The 20592-nt window shown below is 39.4% G+C and overlaps 1 protein-coding gene across 1 annotated transcript; it reads left to right on the top strand.

Annotated features, from left to right (window-relative positions):
* Positions 1-3677: 3677 nt before the first annotated feature.
* Positions 3678-19056, top strand: LOC127956165 (gastrula zinc finger protein XlCGF57.1). Its single transcript, XM_052553914.1, has 3 exons — positions 3678-3752; positions 6834-7022; positions 15034-19056. The coding sequence occupies exons 2-3, from the start codon at positions 6869-6871 to the stop codon at positions 16122-16124; spliced, it is 1245 nt and encodes a 414-aa protein (XP_052409874.1). The 5' UTR covers positions 3678-3752; positions 6834-6868; the 3' UTR covers positions 16125-19056.
* The last annotated feature ends 1536 nt before the right edge of the window (positions 19057-20592 follow it).

Here is a 20592-nt window from a genome sequence, read left to right as displayed (position 1 = left end):
CGGAAGCGCTGGCGGTGTTGTTCTGGCGATCGGCCGACCCGCTGGATGATGGCCCTCTTCAGGTCGTTGAAGACCAGGAGATTCGCCACCGGAAGTTGTTGGGCGGCCACCTGGGCCTCGCCGGAGAGCAGTGGAATGAGGCGCACCGGCCACTGCTCGCGGGGCCACCCGCAGGCCTCAGCCGCCTTCTCGAAGAGCTCTAGGAAGGCCTCCGGATCATCCTGGGCCCCCATCTTATGCAGTGGCAGGTGCACGGGGGCGGCGGGCGCCCCGGCGGCCTCGGCGCGAACCTCCCGATCAATCCAGCCCCGGAACCTCTCGCGGTCCTCCTGCTGGGCCTGGATGATGGCCTGGAACCGTCGCTCCTGATCGGTCCTCAGGTCCAGCAGCGCCTGGTGTTGCTCGCGGTGGAGGACCGCAAGGGAAGAAATGATGTCCGCAAGCGGCGTGGAGGACGGGCTTTGCATGGCGGCGGCGACGGTCCTTCTTCCTTCCCGGGTTTCGGCACCAGTGTAGTGAGTTCGTGTGGGCAAGGAAGAGGACAAGGGGTCGGCTGGACTGCTGACGTATCTTTATTTAATAACAAAACAACTCAAAAGTCTAGCACTAGACGGTGACTTTTATTCTGGCACGTTCACGCGCTATTTCCGTTTTCCTTTCCGGTTTCCGGTTTCGGTTCCCGTCAGCAGTCCGACTCTCTCTCACTTGCTTCCGTCTTTCCTGGCGTTTTATACCCTCTCCACGCCAATTACTAGAACAAGAAACAGGTGATAATAATTTCCGCCCAAACCACTCACTTACCGCTCGTCTCCCGATCCTCTCTCCCGCTGCAGACTTCGCTAAACCACGCCCCCCCTGCCACAATGACCATAACATAAAAATATCATCAATATACCTTCGCCAAATTACAATATTTGAAGAAAAAGGGATTTTCTAGACCATTAAATATGTATTTCTGTTCAATGAGTCATGTGAACCTCATGTATTACTTTCTATGTGTAAAAACATACCCCATACATCTCGTTAAAATAAAGGTCAAATTTCCATTTAATTCTGGCTGTTGGTTCTTAATAAATCACTCTAAGACACTTTCAAAATGCATTTTCTTTATCCAGGCTAAAAATAGCTGCATATTCATGGTTCTTTATCATTTTTTTCTATAATATATAATGTTCTCCTAATGTGATGAGTTTGTCAGGTCTTGATAAAACCAGTTTGGTCCTCATCAATAAAGTTGGTTAAAAACTTTTCCTTTTACAGAGAATCAATGAATATAGTTTATTAAAATTTAATTGGTCTATATGAATCACAACGGTTTTAATGTTGACATTCACATCACAGAGGCTTGAGATGGTGTTATGTTTTTTTAACGTTCTTGTAATGTGACGTAATAATACAGATAGAACATTTAACCTGCAATGTTATAATGTTGTCAATAAAACATTATTACAATGTTTCAAGATAACAAAGAAAGAACATTCTCTCAGCCGCATTAGGAGAACGTTATAAAGATGTAATTGAGGCTGGAGGTGATGAAATGTTTTATAAAATGTTCTTGTAATGTGATGTGTCAAAGTGTGTTACATGAAGCACTAGTGGTACTCAGGCTCCCTCTAGTGGTATGAAGATGAATCTCTAAATTCAATATACGTAAATTAAACGGGTCATATGATGTTGCTAAAAAGACAATTATTTTGTGTATTTGGTGTCAGGGCACTTGTGTTTGAATAGAACAAACAGCTGAAGCAATAAGAGAAACATACAAAGTGTTACGAGGCGTGAGGACTGGAACTGAGAACCGCTGACTTTTACTGTGTTTTTACGCATTGTGTACGCACATAACCCCCCCCCCCCCCCAATATTCACATCTATTGACTTTATTAACATTACAACAAAAAATGCAAATATCCATTAAAGTTATTAAAGCTAGCAATTTTTCTTTTGCTATTTTTTTAATTCTAATTATTTAAGAAGCAAAAGCACAGATCCACAGATTTACATGTAAATTTGATGATGGTCAAGACAACCATTGGTATTCACCTGCTGTCTGAGTGTGCGAGCGCAGTGTGCACGGAAAGTATGGCATTATTTCACTGACTAATGTGGAGAGCGCATTATTGTAGAGCGAAAGTACATTAATACAATGCGCAAGCACGGATCTCTACCACGTGGATTTCTTTGCTATCGCACAAACCGGAGATGTGTGCTCAGATACACGCTGCTCTCGTCCAGAGAGAGTCCACACACTTAAAATATGCCTCTCCTCTCCCTCAAACTGTGTCCTGTGCACGCTCAGATCTCTCTGTGCTCACGCGCTATAGATATCAATTACTTTCACACCTGAATTAAACGTTGTCAAAGGTTATTATTATGCACTATTAAAAAGTAGTCTCAAAACAGATTTGTGCAGAGCCTTTCCTTGAATTTTTTACTGTTGTATTTTTGTTTTACTACATCTCTTTTTTGTTTGTATTTAGGTTTATGCAGTTTTCGCCATTTCCACGCCATTACCGCACCTTGGGCTAAGGTGACAGATGGGGGGCTGAAACCCACCTAAAAAGGGTTTAGAAGCACCCCTGGCATAACATGCATAATTATACTGTAACATAAATATATATATATCCATTTTACCTGATTCAGTTAGATGAGATAACAACATGCCAATCCGTGGTTGTGTTTCCAACACGACTAACCGTAATCATCTTACAGTCAATAAGCGTGACTGAAACTCAGGCCCTAGTGGATGGCTAAAGATTTGTTCACTTATATTCATGAATCCTCAAGGGAATATCTGAATAAACTGATGCTGGTTTTTATCCTGTATGAAGTATTTCTAGGTGACCGTCTCTATCAAATGTAGTGCGGTCTCTTGCTGTCCAAACGGGTCACATGCCTTATACCCCTGGTGCAGGATCCATTCTCAAACTCTTCAACATCTTCACTGCACAAATCTACACAGCTCTTGTAATGAGACACATTAGTCAAACATGTTTTCACAAAAACTAGTTTTTCACCAAAATAAAAGATCAACTAGTTTCAGTCAAAAAAAGCACAAGGGTTTCTCTTGCAAGTGCAGTGCAAAATATGCAAATTATATTACCAAAACCCTTAAATATTAATGTATTTGGATTGCCCTTCTACAGGTTTTTAACAAAACATCCATGCATAAACAGTGCAAAATACAGTTTGGGATTATTATCATCTGCTTTATACAGCATGTTTCTAAAATAAAACAGCTGTTTAACAATTTTGAGCATGTGGTAGTTTACTGAAGTTGATTGTAAAGCCATTGCTGCCAGTCATTTGATTTTTAACCTGTATAATGTACAGTGTGGATCTAAATGCAAACTTGGCTTGTGTATTTATACATGTTGAAAGGTACGACGATGAAACAACGTCACAATATCAACAATGTTGGTCCCATTTACAGAATCAATACATAACTGAACATTGGTCAACCACTGTACTGACACTGATACACAAGTGCCATGAGTCAGTTGTTTTTATAATTGCACTCACTTCACACTTTCTTACATTTAGATACAAGCCATAAACTTTTGCAAAATATCAGTGGTATGTATACCTTTGATCTATTTAAATGAATCCATTATCTGGCCGTTTGAATGTGTTATTATTGGTATGTACATTTCTATTATTATTTTTAGCGTCGAATGGGGCTTTTATTTTGGTATGGTTTCGTGGCGTCATACGGCTGCGCCACAGTGTTGCATCTGCCTGTCTGCTGAAGAAAGGTTTGTTTTTAATCATTTCAGGTGTTTAAACCAAACTAACTATCTCTGATGATTATATAGACAGCTGTGGTATGAGTCAATAGTTAGTGAAAGCAATACTGTACTATTACTGTTTTCTAATAATGATAATGAGCAATCGTGTCTGTGAGTAAACATAACAAAACGTGCAACTCATTCACAAACTCAAGTCATGATAAAAAAAAAAGAGCTTTCTGAAACTCAACACAGTAGACGGGTTTCCATCCAAAAAAAACAAAAAAAACAACAACAACACACGATCATCCAAATTAGGTTTGATTCCATCATGGCGTTAATATTCTTACTGTTTTGCGTTCTGTTATTATTTTTAGGGTTAGTTTTGAGCGTTTTTGTCTAATTAGATCATTGAAGTCCATTAACTCTGACTGGCTCCCTAACTAGTGTGCTGACTACTGAACTAGTGTGCTGACTACTGAACTAGTGTGCTGACTACTGACCTAGTGTGCTGACTACTATGTATGCACGATTATGATTTTTCATGGCCGATACCGATTTCGGATTTTTTTTTTTATCTTTAAGCAACAAACAAGAAAGAAGGAAAGTGTGCATAATCAAAATGTTTATTTGGTATTTGATAGGCCAAGCTGGCTTTTGGCTATTGAAAACAATAACCATAACCATCTGAATAATGATAAATACATTATTCCAAAATGTTAAAATCAAATAATTTTGGTGCAAATAAAACAGATGCAAAGTGTTTCATTCATCCAGTTAAAAAAGAAAAAGGGTTATGATTCAAATCTATATTTTTTTTTACTTGAGACAATAGTTATTTATTTTTCATTGGCTCAAGTTAAAAAATATAGATGTGAATCATTACCCTAAAATGGTTTAATTGGATAAATGAAACACTTTTTTTGTCTGTGCTACTGCAGGTGATTTTAAAATCAAATTAAGTCGATGTAATTTTAAGGTAAAATAAAAATAATCATCCTAACGCAGAGCTGACGTTTACTTCTGGCTTTTCAAAAAACAACAACAACAAAAAAAGCATTTCAGTTCTGTCACAGTTTATTCCGTTAGGTTTCTCATCCAACATGTGAGAAGTTGAGCTGAACATCCTTCACTGTCTCCGTTTGTGCAGGGACAGAGACGGTACGCTCAGAGCAATAGAGCCATCTCTATATGGCTCTGAGTACGCTCGCACTACTCCAATGAGCGCAGGAAAGGGACTCTTATTTTGTACGACAGTACAACAACGGCTGATTGCTTCCTGCTATCTGTGCCTCAGACGTGTAGCTCTGGACTTCCAGTGTTGAACGGCTGCCCGTGTCCTTACATACAGATTTCGAAATACTTCCACACAAATGACATAGCGAATGATTACAATGTAGTGCTGACTCATAAACTAGTGTGCTGACTACTGAACTTTTGTACTGAACTAGTGTTCTGGCTAGTGTGCTGACTACTGAACTAGTGTACTGAACTAGTGTGCTGGCTACTGAACTAATGTCCTGGCTAGTGTGCTGACTACTGAACTAGTGTACTGAACTAGTGTGCTGACTACTGAACTAGTGTACTGAACTAGTGTGCTGGCTACTGAACTAGTGTACTGAACTAGTGTGCTGGCTACTGAACTAGTGTACTGAACTAGTGTGCTGACTACTGAACTTTTTTACTGAACTAGTGTGCTGACTACTGAACTTTTTTACTGAACTAGTGTGCTGACTACTGAACTAGTGTGCTGGCTACTGAACTAGTGTTCTGGCTAGTGTGCTGACTACTGAACTAGTGTACTGACTACTGAACTAGTGTACTGAACTAGTGTGCTGACTACTGAACTTTTGTACTGAACTAGTGTGCTGACTACTGAACTTTTGTACTGAACTAGTGTGCTGACTACTGAACTAGTGTACTGAACTAGTGTGCTGACTACTGAACTAGTGTGCTGACTACTGAACTAGTGTACTGAACTAGTGTGCTGACTACTGAACTAGTGTGCTGACCACTGAACCTTTGTACTGAACTAGTGTGCTGGCTACTGAATTAGTGTACTGAACTAGTGTGCTGACTACTGAACTTTTGTACTGAACTAGTGTGCTGGCTACTGAATTAGTGTACTGAACTAGTGTGCTGACTACTGAACGTTTGTACTGAACTAGTGTGCTGGCTACTGAACTAGTGTGCTGACTACTGAACTTTTGTACTGAACTAGTGTGCTGGCTACTGAACTAGTGTGCTGACTACTGAACTTTTGTACTGAACTAGTGTGCTGGCTACTGAATTAGTGTACTGAACTAGTGTGCTGACTACTGAACTTTTGTACTGAACTAGTGTGCTGGCTACTGAACTAGTGTGCTGACTACTGAACTAGTGTACTGAACTAGAGTGTTGACTACTGAACTTTTGTACTTAAATAGTGTGCTGGCTACTGAACTAGTGTACTGAACTAGTGTGCTGACTACTGAACTAGTGTACTGAACTAGTGTGCTGACTACTGAACTAGTGTACTGAACTAGTGTGCTGACTACTGAACTAGTGTACTGAACTAGTGTGCTGACTACTGAACTAGTGTACTGAACTAGTTTGCTGACTACTGAATTTTTGTACTGAACTAGTGAGCTGCTGACTACTGTACTAGTGTGCTGACTACTGAACTAGTGTACTGAACTAGTTTGCTGACTACTGAATTTTTGTACTGAACTAGTGAGCTGCTGACTACTGTACTAGTGTGCTGACTACTGTACTTGTGTGCTGACTACTGTACTTGTGTGCTGACTACTGAACTTTTGTACTGAACTAGTGTGCTGACTACTGAACTAGTGGTCTATAGCACAAGGCTCAGTTTTACCCGGTTAACGGTTAAGTTCACGTTTAGTTTGAGCAAACTCTGAGTTGGGAGAGAAGGTTTATATCGAGCTTTGTGAGCCCACTGATCCTGATCTAAACCAGGCTGGCTTTATCAGGTTTTATCAACTCAAAACTTGCTCTGCAACTGAGTTTGTTCATCTCACCTCATGCTACAGACTACAGGCAGCTGATTGAGTTATTTAGTTTGATTTACGTTTCTGTCTGTTAATTATTCTCATCTTAATCACACAGATAAACTCTGAGATCCTCAAGACACTGTTATAAAGATGGAGTTTATTAAAGAGGAGAGTGAAGACCTGAAGATTGAAGAAGCTTTCAAACGTGAAGATACTGTGAAACAAACAGAGATGGTGTTTGTTAAAGAGGAGAGTGAAGAAGACATGACGAATGAAGTCAAACATGAAGATGAGGAACTAACAGGTCAGTTTCATCAGTCATTCTGAGAAGAAAACTTAATTAATTTAGTTGTTTGTCACGTTTTCGTATGACGTAATGGAAGCTGACAGTATTCAAAACTTCAGCGTACAGCTGAGAGGACAATGTTTGTCTAGTCTGTTACAGGTGAATGGCAGGGTTCAGGTCTGTCTGAAGTTAATCAGTTCTCTTGGGTCAGTCTGTGGGGTATAGTACTTTTTATACTTCACATAAAATGTCTATTACAAATGAAGTACTGAATTATAAAAAAAATAAATAAATGTAAATGAACAAAAGTTTACGTTGCGTTTACTATCGTCCGTCCAACTCTGATTAAACATTTTGGATTTTCTTGTATGCTGATTATAAAGAAATAATAATATTAATATGATCTGTCATTTGAGAGAGAGATCTAGACCAACGTTTTGAGCATAATATTAAATATAAATCACACATCCATACCAACCCAGAACCCATTTTATACCTTCTTTCTCAAGTTCATAAATCATTAACTGGTGTACCACAAAGACCAATTGTTGCAGGAATAAAATCATTAACAACCAAAATTTGTTGAAATTCCATCATATTTACAAGACACGAGCCATTTTATAAATCTTTTATCATCGATAATTACCTGATGAAGAAACTTATTTATGTACTATAGTTAGATCTTAAGAATAAGATGCATTTGTTCTAATAGAACAGACTTTAATATTGAGTCAAGGAAACTGTAATACACATTTTTAGCAGGAGGATATAAAAGACAATGGCTGGGTTTGGCCTAAGAAAAATACATTATCTGCATGATCTTTCAATCAATAATTCTGGAGAAAAACACATCAATCAGTAGGGATCTCACAAACATTATTAAAAACCTTGGGATATCTTAAGCACAGATGAAAAATGTAAATGTACTGTGTCTTTTCCGACGGCGTCGAAAGCGTCTTATTATATTGTACTCTCTGTATCTCTCTCTATATAAATATATACACCCCAAGCAATAAAAAATTATAAAACGTCCTCATTCAAAATGTACCATCTGTTCCTGTTTCCACTGACACTGCAAACATGCAGCTTCTTTGTTTATTTTATTTTTATAATCTTTTAAATATGTATTATATAAAATAGGACGCTGCGCTACAGCTAAAGTTAAATGGCGCTGCCTTAATTTTTTAATTTCTGTACAGAGAGGTCACGCAGTGACGTATCGGTCCTCGACTGGTACCACATCTTCACATGATGCAAATTCGCAGGTCAGAGTTCACCAAACTTGAACTTTGGAACGCAGCGAAATGCAAAATTTTTCGTCTGATGCATTCACATGCGTATGAACGTAAGTCAATGGAACGAAAAGTGCAGTGTGACCGCCCCATAAGGCTTTAAAGCAGGTCCGAAAAATCTATTTTTGTGATTGTGGATAAGTGCAGTGTCCCGTGAGAGTAACTCTACCATTGAGTTAACACTGATGTTAATGTTTGTCGCAGTATATTGATTCTGTGGTGCCAGAACTGCAGCACAATACAAGGATATTTCTTTAAACCGCAAATGTCTCCACGATCTGCTTTTGGTGTTGGGTGATATGCTCATCATCAGCCTGTGAGATCACAGATACACAATATTATCATGCTAATTTATTTGTTTACCTACTTAGTCTAATTGCTGAATACTGAACCAACTCCAGTATATGGCTAAAAGCAGCCTGAAGTTTTAATATGTCTTAATTTGTCTAACATAACTTAATAGAAACATTGCAAGTTACTAATTATAAAGCTTAGTTATACAAAAAGCAGCTACAGAAAATGAGCAAAGAATATTACATTACTACAGAACATCCTGAGTGTAGTGGGAGTATCATGCACTTCATGTGTGGACATACAGTGGAGCGACATGTTGTGTCTCACAGGACCACGGTGATACATACATACAGACAACAGTGAAGTAAAACAGTATAAACCTATACACAACTAACCTACTGACAGATTCTGACTATAGATTTACTATATATAAATGTTTACCTATGCATAGACTGTAAAGGAAATATAGACTATACGAATGCTTCCCATTGGCACGGTTCAACTTTTTCACGGTTCGGTTTGTTTCACAGTTTAGAGTCATGGGACAGTTCGGTATGTGCTATGTTTATGAAAAAACTATACTTTCTAATAAAAATACAATAGATTAAAGATACAAACAATAAACAGTGATTTTCATATTTTTTTTAGGTAGGTCTAGCATAAGTTTTTAGGTACAGAAATTGAATAAAGTAATCAAATGTAAAACAGCATTGAATATTGGACTGTATAAATTAAAGATAATTCTTTAAGTTACAAAAGCTTTTTAATCAAGAGCAGTGAGTGATGTCTTTGTTGTTGCTGTTGGATTAATATAAAGACTGTCACTTTAAGAGAATGCACTGATACAGTACACCTGTGTTCAGCTGGCTATGTCTGCTGTAGGATACTTATCAAGACGGGCATTTTTGCATCATTTTTGTGTGAATTTGTTCATTTAAACACAATACTTCAGAGAGAGCTTATATTTGTGCGCGGTTTTGACACACAAATCTTCAAACTTTACATGTTTTAACTGGCAAAGCTTAAATGCGTTTAGTTTAAACACAGGTATTGACGTGTGCTGTTCAGATCTCATCTGTGCGCGCGCTATCAGCACCCGGATGATGACGGGATAAATGACTGCTCATAATCCAGCATACATTCACATTGAACAAGAGTTTTCTTCTCTCATCACTGTTGTTGTAATGTCTGGGAAGCCAGAATGTGCATCCATCAAACAGAAACATATTAAACGAACCCAGTTGGTTTTACGTGCTATTTATATCAAACCATATTACAGGTGCTTAGTCAGATTCCAGGTCCCAGTGCGTGCTGAACCGTGTGAAGAGAACCGAACGGTTCGCTTGTTTCAGCGAACCGTCCCACCCCTATACTTTACATGTGCACAGAGAAACATCGTAAGTCAAGGAGCTGGCTGGAGAACATGTAAACACATATTTGAGTATTTTGTGGGATTATTTAAACACAGCAGTGTGTGTGAAGTGTCTAGTGTGCATAGAGGATAATTGTACAAGAAGAAGAAGGAAAAAACGTTTCATACAGTTTTCTGTGATGTGGTAAGGTTGGGGGATGTGAGGGTGTGTAGGAGGTGAGATAGTCCATGTTTCAGGAGGAGGGGGTTTGTGTGGGGTTTCGGAGGAGGGTGGTGTGGTTTGAGTCCTCACATACTGGGGGATAAAGCTGTGGATCAGTCTGGTGGAGTGGGATCTGATGCTCCTGTACTGTCTTCCTGATGGTAGCAGCTGAATGAGACTGTGGGAGGGATGGGTGGGGTTCTTCATGATACGGTTGGATTTGCTGGAGCATTGTGTGAGGAAAATGTCCAGGATGGAGGGCAGAGGGGCACTGGTGATTTTTGCAGCTGTGTTGACTGTCCACTGGAGGGTCTTACGGGCTGCTGCACTACAGTTCCTGTACCAGACCGTGACTCTATGGTTCCTCTGTAGAAAGTGGTGAGGATGGGTGGAGGGAGACTTGCTCTTTTCAGCCGGTGGAGAAAGTCTAGGTGCTGTTGTGTCTTCTTGGAGAGTGACATGGTGTTGGTGTTCCAGGTGAGATCCCCTGAGATGTGCACCCCTAGGGATTTAGTTCTGCTGACTTTCTCCACAGTCGAGCTGTTGAAGGTCAGTGGAGGTTGGTCAACAGAGATTCTCCTGAAGTCCATCACAACCTCCGTTGTCTTCTCCACATTGAGGGACAGGTTGTTAGTTCCACACCATTCAGCTAGTGCCACTTCCTGTCTGTAGTGTGTTTCATCGTTGTTGCTGATTGCAAACTCTATGATGTGATTGGAGCGGAACTTGGCCGTGCAGTCGTGGGTCATTAGTGTGAAGAGCAGCGGGCTGAGCACACAGCCTTGTGGGACACCTGTGCTCAGTGTGGATGTGCTCGAGGTGTTGTGGCCGACATGGACTGACTGAGGTCTTTCAGTTAGAAAGTCCAGGATCTAATCACAGAGGGAATTGTTAAGGCCCATCAGGTTAAGTTTATTAATGAGCTGTTGTGGAATTTTTGTTTTGAATTGTGTAGGATTCTGAAATAGGAGTCTTTATTCTCTAGGTGGGTAAGAGCCAGGGGGAGGGTGGAGGAAATTGTCTGTAGAGCGGTTTGGATGGCATACAAACTGGAGTGTATTGGGAGGCTGGTTTTGATGTTGTGCATGACTAACCTCTCAAATTACATCATCATGATTGGAGTCAGTGGCACACGCGCAAAGTGAGAGCGAGAGAGAGAGTCTTACATACATGCAGAATTGACACACTTCATGTATGCACTAAACGATTCTTTGTTGTATTTTCCTGCAAAAATAACAGAGTTCCTTAGTAGGGGGCGGAACTAATGCGCAAACTGCAATCTCATTGGCTGGTGCTCACCTACTGAGCAAATCAGTTTGACTGAATGCAGAAAACCTGATTAATATTCATGAATCCATTACTGTTCTAAATTTTAATTTATGCATTTAGCAGACACTTTTATCCAAAGCGACTTAAATTGAATTCAGGCTAACATTTTTTTTACCAAACACGCGTTCCCTGGGAATCTAATCCACAACCTTGCGCTGCATTATTATTATTATTATCAGTATTATTGTTAGCTTTTCCCCTTTGTGTTTTTTTTTTTTTGTTTTTTTTTTTTTTACAGAAGCACTAAATGATCAACAAAGCACCACCATCAGTCCTAAATTCAGTTAAAATGTCTATGCATTCATACCTGGTTACCAAGTTTTAATACTTTTACTTAGGGGTGGGCGATATCTCGATATTTAAAATATATCGAGATATTTTTTAAACACGATATGGATTTTGACATATCGTATATATCGATATATTGTTTATATTCTGATTCCGCCACTTTGCTTGTTTGCCTTCCCTGTGCTGTGCTCGCCCCCGCTCGCTCGCCCCCCGCCTCCTTGCTTTTGTCCCCTCTCACCTCGCGTGTAGAGAACTAGTAAAAAAAAAAAAATTATATGGAGATACTTCAGTTTTAAGGCGTAGGGCGAACGGCAGGCAGAAGTCTACTGTAGGGCCCAATGAAACACGGACGGAATCGCGGAATCCAGTCATAAAAAATTGAATTTACAGTTTAACGCGGAATGTCACGGAATTGGTCAAATTTTAAATGAATTAATCAAAAGTCGGTCATGCACTTACATCAAATCGCGAAATGGACTAATATCTGCAAATATTAACCCGGAAAAGTCTATTTAAATATGAATCCTGCATGTTCTGCGTGTCTGTGTCAACGAATGGAGCAGAAGCGCGTCTTCATTCATTAAACACGGAAGCTCGCATAACGCTCGCGCTGATTTCATTGTCTTTCCTCTCTCTAAATAAAGACGTGAACACATGAGGAACATCTCCAGAACTGCACTGAGAGTCACTTCATGAGCTTCTGACCGTTTGATTTGAGTAAGACTAGCTCATATCACATCATAGACTGTGGTATCACATACACAGAACTGTAAAGGTAAACCCGTCAAAATAAAAGTATTTGACAGAAATCTATTACTATTGTACAGCAGAATGTAGATAGCCCACTACTACTACTATTAAAATGAAACGAACATAATTTTATAGGAATAATCACACAACATTTCTCCCATGTTTTATTTTTAATAGTAAATCCCCTTTGTTTACCAAAAAATAAAGTTTGCTTAATTTTAAATAACTAAAAGATAAATTAAATGAATGTTTTATGCCTTCATTTGATAATCAGAAAAATGTAAATACACAGAATTTCTGAAGGGAAAAAAACATTTCACATAAGGCTATTTTAAGAATGCTTTTTAACTAATTAAGTTGTTTTTATGCATTTAAATAATTGCACATGCTAAAACACAGAATTAGGTAACAATAAAACATATGGTGAAGAAAAAAAATAATATGTTTCATAGGCCCCTTAACATGTAATATTTGCCATATTTGTTTTTGCAGTAGTTTTTTGGGGGTTATTTTTCCTGTAAAGATATCGAGATATATATCGTATATCGAGATATAGCAAAATATATCGAGATATATTTTTTGCTCCATATCGCCCAGCCCTACTTTTACTAAAGTTCTATCATTATATAATACTTGATTATCCAGATATCATATTAAAATGCTTGACTGACTGATGTTAACAGTGTACTTTCAAGCAGTAAAAAGCTGTGCCATTTTAAAAACATATACTCTGTGTGTGTGTGGGGGGGGGGGGGGGCATGTTTTTGTGTCATATCAGGACACAACTCTGTATAATAACATGGGTATGACACAGGTATTACAAGGAGAGGGTGACTTATGAGGACATAACCCATGTCCCCATTTTTCAAAACACTTATAAATCATACAGAATGAGTTTTTTTGAGAAAGTAAAAATGCACAAAGTTTCCTGTGAGGGTTAGGGTTAGGTGTAGGGTTGGTGAAGGGACATAGAATATACAGTTTGTACAGAATAAAAACCATTACACCTATGGGATGAACACACTTTACACAAAAACACACGTGTGTGTGTGTGTGTGTGTGTGTGTGTGTGTGTGTGTGTGTGTGTGTGTGTGTGTGTGTGTGTGTGTGTGTGTGTGTGTGTGTGTGTGTGTGTGTGTGTGTGTGTGTGTGTGTGTGTGTTCCTGTAGCTCAAGTGGTAGAGCATTGTGTTGTCAATCGCAAGGTTGGGGGTTCGATTCCTCGGGAACACATGATAAAGATTGTAAAGGTAAAGATTGATAGCCTGAATACACTGTAAGTCGCTTCGGATAAAAGCGTCTGCTAAATGCATAAATTAAATTGTAATAAATATATATATATATTAGTATATTAGTATATCTGTCTGGTGAGTAAACTAAAGAATTTACTAGCCAATGGCGATTCAATTGCCAAGGTGTCCATAGACTTATTATACCCCCTTAATATTGTGGCAGTTTTTTTCTTTGTGGTATCGAAAATGGTATCGAATATCAAGGTATCATATCAAAGTTTTAAATTCCAGTATTTTGACTTCCTTATGTCGCCTGGAGACAGACAGAGCACCTGGTCATTGGGAGGTATGGGCAGTTTTTGTGCAGGTGTGTCATTCTGCGTTTCAAACCATGAATAAAAGTGCTTGAGGTCATCCGGGAGAGATGTGTTATTATCACAGGCCTGTGGCGGGGGCTTGTAGTCTGTGATGGTCTGAATGGCTTGTCACAAGCTCTGTGTGTCTCTGCTGTATGTGAAGTGATTGTGGATTTTCTGAGCATATGACCATTTGGCATTTTGGAGGCCATAGGACAGATTGGCTCTTGCTTTTTTTTGAGGACTATTTTGTCTGTCGATCTGAATGCTTCATCTCTGGTCTTTAGCAGCACACAAACCTCTGCTGTCATCCACGGCGTTTGGTTTGCACGTGTGGTGATGGTCTTGGTGAGTGTCACATCATCAGTGCACTTTTTGACCTAATCACTCCCAGTATCAGTGTACTCCTGCTGATCTGTGAGAGTGTTGTAGGGGGCTGCTCTTTAAACATGTTCCAGTCTGAAAGCAGTCCTGTAGTTTTGAGTTAGCATCATCTGGCCAAACTGATGAGTTTTTGAACCAGTTTGGTGAGTTTCAGAAGGGGTCTGTGTGCTGGAGTTAGCATAACAGAGATGTGGTGAGAGTACCCGAGGTAAGGAAGGGGGTACAGCCTTGTACACGTTCTTCTCTGTTGTATGAACAAAGTGCAGTGTGTTTTTACCTTTGTGGCAAAGGTCACATGTTGGTCCAACTTTGGCAAAACTGTCTTTAAGTTTGCGTGGGTGAAGTCACCTGCGATTATGAAAAAGTCGTCTGGGTTGTTTAGATGATGTGTTTGCTGCGAAGTGTTTTGGTTTTAAGATTAGCGGATGTAGGAGCTAGCATACATGTTGTTGGATTTGATGGTTTACATCTTTTCCACGTCTGTTGTTTTGTACAAATAAACTAATGTTGACTTGTTTCTGTTCACTCTAGACCTGATGCCGCTGAAAGAAGAGAGTCAAGAACTGAATGAAATGGAAGAGAAAAATCATCATGAGAAATATCATGATTTAATGACTGGGGAAAAATCCCTTAGTTCCTCACAGACCTGTGAAACAGAAACTAGAGACCAGAAAGTCCAGAAGAGAGTACATACTAAAGCAAGACCTTTCACCTGTCAACAGTGTGGGAAGAGTTTTGCTCTGAAGGGAACTCTTAACATTCACATGAAGGTACACACTGGAGAAAGACCTTACTCCTGTCAACAGTGTGGAAAAAGGTTTGCACTCAAAGGAGGTTTTAAAAATCACTTGAGAGTTCACACTGGAGAGAAGCCTTACACCTGTCAACAGTGTGGGAGGAGTTTTGCTCTAAAAAGAAATCTGAATAGCCACATGAGAGTTCACACGAGAGAGAGCTTCACCTGCCAACAGTGTGGAAAAGGTTTCAGTCAGAAACAAAACCTTGAAATCCACTTAAAAATCCACGCAGGAGAGAAGCCGTTCAACTGCCCTCGGTGTGAGAAGAGCTTTGAACACAAAAAAAACCTGAGTATCCACATGAGAACTCACACTGGAGAGAAGCGTTTCACCTGCAAACTGTGTGAGAAGAGCTTCACACGAAACGAAACTTTTAAGGGTCACATGGCCGTTCACAAGGGAGAGAGTCCCTTTGAGTGTGAGAACTGTGGAAAGAGCTTCAGATATAAAAGAAACCTTAATCATCACATGAGGATTCACTCTGGAGAGAACTGTTTAGATGTCACTGACAGGAATCAGCGTAAGAATCGAGTACATCGCTCCGCGGAGAGGCGTCACACGTGCCCTCACTGTGAAAAGAGTTTCACACAAAGAGCAAAGCTGGAGGAGCACATCAGAATACACACTGGAGAGAAGCCGTTCACCTGTCCTCAGTGCGGAAAGAGCTTCACAATTAAAGGAAACCTTAGGATTCATATCAGAGTTCACACTGGAGAGAAGCCATACAAGTGTGTTCAGTGTGGAAAGAGCTTCACATATCACACAGACCTGAAACGACATGTGCAAACTCATTCTGGAGAGATACTTCTCATTCCCAGTGTGTGACAAGAGGTTAAGAAAAAAGAAGACAATGGGAAATGTTACTCTTTTAGAAAACAATGTTACTTTCACACACCACAGCTGCAAGCTTCATCTGATTTAACTTTTGACTACTTTATTATTATTATTAGTGTGTCCTTTCCCTATTTATTCTTCACCTGACCATCTTCTTTGCTGTAGTTTCAAATATTAATCAGACACCCTTTAATAAACACACTTCAGCCGGATCAGATCAACATGACCTAAAGTATGTAGAGAGATCTTCCACTACTCAATTCTCTCTTAAACAGACACGCACTGCTATAGGAAACACATCTTTCTATAACCTTCCTATCATCATAACCCCAGGTCATTCTGTATGATAACTATCCTCTTGTATATGGTCTTGTGTAGTGTACACTGTTTAATGTGTGCTTTTGACAGAACTACTCGTTCATGTGGTCTTACCTATGCCATGTTTAGTATCTGTGAATTTGTCTTTTGATTAACTATATGTTGGTAAATATGGATCATATTAGTGTTCTAGGAATCTTCAATGGTTTGTGTATCAATACCCAATCCAGTTACACATGCAGATTACCATATTTCCAGACAAAGAGTCGTAAACTTTCCCTTCAGAAGAGCAAGTCACCATTGGCTCTCTACTTCTGAGACCGAATTAAACAGAGGTTTAGTATAAGTTATAGACCCCTTTATAAACACCTACAGCGGAGGCAGCATGGAGAGAGGTATCAGCAGGATGCTTGGGTAATATAGATCCAGCCACCTGCAATCTCTGGAAGCACCTACCATCATTATAAGCCAAGATTTTCTGTTGTGCTCACGGCTGTAGATGATGCCAACTACAAATGAATCTATGCTAATGTGGGCATTCAAGAAAGACTGTCAGATGGAGGAATATTTGGCCAGTCAGACATCCGAGTAACATAACTTCCTTATGCATTTGTTGGAGATGAAGCATTCCCTCTAAGAAACAACGTGATGAAGCCATTCTCCTCCTGAAATCTGAATATTTAACTACAGATTACAAGGGCAAGGCACAGTACAGCTGAAATGCAGATTGAAGATGCAGAAGACGAGAACCACAATGTAGTACCCAGGGCTTGGAGAAAAGATAGAGGACTTCCTTCTGTGCCAGTCAGCAATGCACAGAATACCACAACCACTGCCAAAAATAAAATCAAGTCAATCTGAAGGCATACTTTCTGTCATGCTGGATCTGTTTCCTGGGAGAAATTGTTTTTTATTTAAAAATGGACATCACTTAATAAATGTGTTCATTTAGAGTGTGTTAATACCTAAATGCAGTGCTGATATTTTGTCTTATGCATTTATTTTAAAGGCCAGAGTGTTGGTGTGACTACATTAGGCAATAGTTCCAAAACCCATCAGTAGACAGGTTATTCTTTATGCTTTAGTATTGTTGTACATCTATATCACATCAAAATCACAGGAATTAGATTTTTCTGCATCAATCAGGAAATTGTGATGTTACTCATCTTAGTTAATTGACTAGTGTTCCTGTGGGTCAAGAGGTCGAGCATTGCGTTAGCAAGCACAAGGTTGTGGGTTTGATTCCCAGGGAACACATGTTAGCCTGAATGCACTAAGTCACTTTGGATAAAAGCGTCTGTTAAATGTAAAATGTAATGCCTAAGTAAATAATGCACTCAATGTAACTTGTGAAATTTTTACCCAAGCATTTGCAAACTTCTTGGTGCCGTAGTTATTAGCTACCTGAAACTCCTAGGTGAAGCAGCAAGGCGTCTTCAGGCTCAAACATTTCTCCATTAGGTTGAAGTGAGTATGCAATATGGCAAGTGCTCTGAAAACTTTCACATGTCCTATAATTGGTATTGCTTTAAAAAGAGTGAAAAGGTATGTAAATCACCAACAATTACACAAAAATGAAGCACATAGCGAATATGCCTGTTGTATAGTTCAACACAGTCTCACCCTTATTCGTCACTGCCGGTCATTTCCCCCTCTCACGTCCATTAGTCCACGTTTAGGGTACCCCCTATTCATCGCTTGACAACGTAGAGGGGGGTCGTCCGATATTTGAATGCAAATCCCTCATCTTTGGATTTTGACGAACCTTGCTTATCCATCTAGCAGTTTTCCTGTGCTGGAAAGTATGTTTTCAGGCGATTGATTTTAATGCTGCTGATTGTGTGTTTTGCAGTAGCATGCGGCGCAAATACTGTTAATATCATTATTTGGTGCAGTGACCATATATTTTATTGTAAGAATCCCTGGTCTAAATCGGAATCACGGCTTGTTTCTTTTTTAATATAATTTTGGGCTACATTAAAACAGTATAATTGCAGGACTGCATATTTGCTGTAGGCTTAAACATGCCTTCATTTAAGTGGGATATTTTTAATTGTTGATGGTATTTCTATTTGCAGTGGCTTATAGTGAGCCTACAACTTTGCTTTTTTTGAGACAAAAATAAAAACAAAATTTAAAAAGAATAGCCTACTTTTATAGACCTTTCCTCTAAATACTAATTATGAAGTTGTGAAAAATTAAATAGCCTGCTGCAGAAATGTTTATATTACCTAATATGGACCTTTGGCAAAGAGATGGATGCATTCTGGGACGTGATGTGTTGAAATCTAATGGCTAACATATACCCGTGTTTCCTTAGATATTTCTGCTGACCCCTTTAAAATTTTGAGCAAGGATATAAAATATTAAGACTGTACATTTTCATTATGATTTATATTTTGGTGCAATTTTGAGCAGCGCGTCACTGTGCGCGACCATCACAGAAACCATTGCCCAGCGCGATTCCACCACGGGAAGTCACTTACAACAGTCTAATAAACAAGAGAAATGTGTGTGTGTGTGTGTGTATATACAACATTTTTTTTTCTTATATTTTGGACGTGTAAATGCTTATTAATGGATTATTGGGATATATATATATATATATATATATATATATATATGTGTGTGTGTGTGTGTGTGTGTGTGTGTGTGTGTGTGTGTGTGTATATGTATGTTATTCCTGTTTGTTTATCCATTGGAATTAAAGCAGAACCAGGATGTGTTCAAAATAGCGTGATAGAACCCTTGCTCACACAAGACTTCTTTTTAAAATCATTCATTTTTTTTATAAAGAGTCCAACTCTTTAACCATTAGGCCACGACTTCCCATTTTTAATGTAATGAGGTGCTGTTTTTTAAAAGGACAGGGATTAAGGAACATTGAGTGTAAAAAGTAAAATCAAGTGTTGCTACAGCAGGTCCCAGTCACGGCCAGAGTCGAAAGACTGGTGTCTCTCATATCAGCGCTCCGGAAACCAGAGACTTTCTTTCCATTACTGCAGGTGTGTTATTTATTTTGACTTCACTGGTTCAAACAGTATCTTCATTTATTATGAATTGGCCATTGTTCAATGTTATTCTCTTTTATTATAATAAACTACTGTGTTTACATATTTTGCCTTGTTTTAACCGAGTCCTTCCTTCAAGAGCTTAAAGCTGACTGTTTGAGGACATACATGAGGATGAAACGCACTTCAAGCCTCAACAGACTGGTTGACCCGAAAGAGCCTCATATCAGGGTGGTGGGAGAAAGAGAGACCCCGACAACATGTGGCAACACGGATCTGCCAACACTGTGGAAATGGTCCAGCCGTCATCCATTGTGGTGACTGCCGTCCACACCCATTCCTCTGTGGTCCCCCGAGGTCACGTGTGTTCCCCAACAGGGATTCGATGACCCATGCATTCTCTAATCCAGCTTGTGTTGTGGAGAGGGTTCTAACCCAGTGTGGTAAGTGGTAGATCTTAAAAGTCACATTCTTAGACTGGACTGAAAAACTGAAGCCGTCAAGTACATCTTGTTTAAAATAGCTGCCAGTAAATCAATGTTATTCTTTAATGCTTATCCATGTGTTTTTCTTGTACCTTTGGAGATGCCAGTGTCATCGCAGGACAGTCCATAGTTGTGGTTACAATGAATGGTTTGGGTGGGGGTCACTTCTGTAGGAGTGTCTGCAGAATTACACCCACAGCTATTTGCTGATCACACCTTGTATACTCCCTCATCACAATGATGCACATATACGGATCAGTGAAATTCATACATGTTACATTGTGCAAGAACTTTTCTTCATCATGGCTGCAAATCTAGAGGTGTCAATAGGTTGTGTGTTCATTTAGATTGGATGGGCCCAAGTATGTGATGGAAAACAATTAACCTTTGTCCAGTAGAGTGCCTTACAAAATGTCTGTAGAAGTGTCCTCCTGATTCACCTTAGTCACAGGTTCCCACATCAGTTGTCAGAATGACAGAATTCCTTCTTTTTCCAGGGGATATTGTTATACTTGGCATACATTACAATAATTAATAAAGGCTCAGTGTGTTTTAACATGTAAGGTGAGACGTGGGGCAAAGCATGCAAAGAAATGTTATGTTCAAGTTCTGACTGAAGCAGAAATGATCTCTGACAGTGATTCT

This window comes from Carassius gibelio, chromosome B4, assembly GCF_023724105.1.
Source record: "Carassius gibelio isolate Cgi1373 ecotype wild population from Czech Republic chromosome B4, carGib1.2-hapl.c, whole genome shotgun sequence".
Classification (NCBI taxonomy): domain Eukaryota; kingdom Metazoa; phylum Chordata; class Actinopteri; order Cypriniformes; family Cyprinidae; genus Carassius; species Carassius gibelio.
This window is presented reverse-complemented; position numbering and strand designations above follow the sequence as displayed.

Excerpts from the sequence above, each read along its gene's own strand:
- LOC127956165 (XM_052553914.1), top strand. The coding sequence starts at position 6,869 with ATGGAGTTTATTAAAGAGGAGAGTGAAGACCTGAAGATTGAAGAAGCT. Across the intron at positions 7,023-15,033 it reads TGAAGATGAGGAACTAACAG|ACCTGATGCCGCTGAAAGAA; the intron begins GTCAGTTTCATC and ends TGTTCACTCTAG.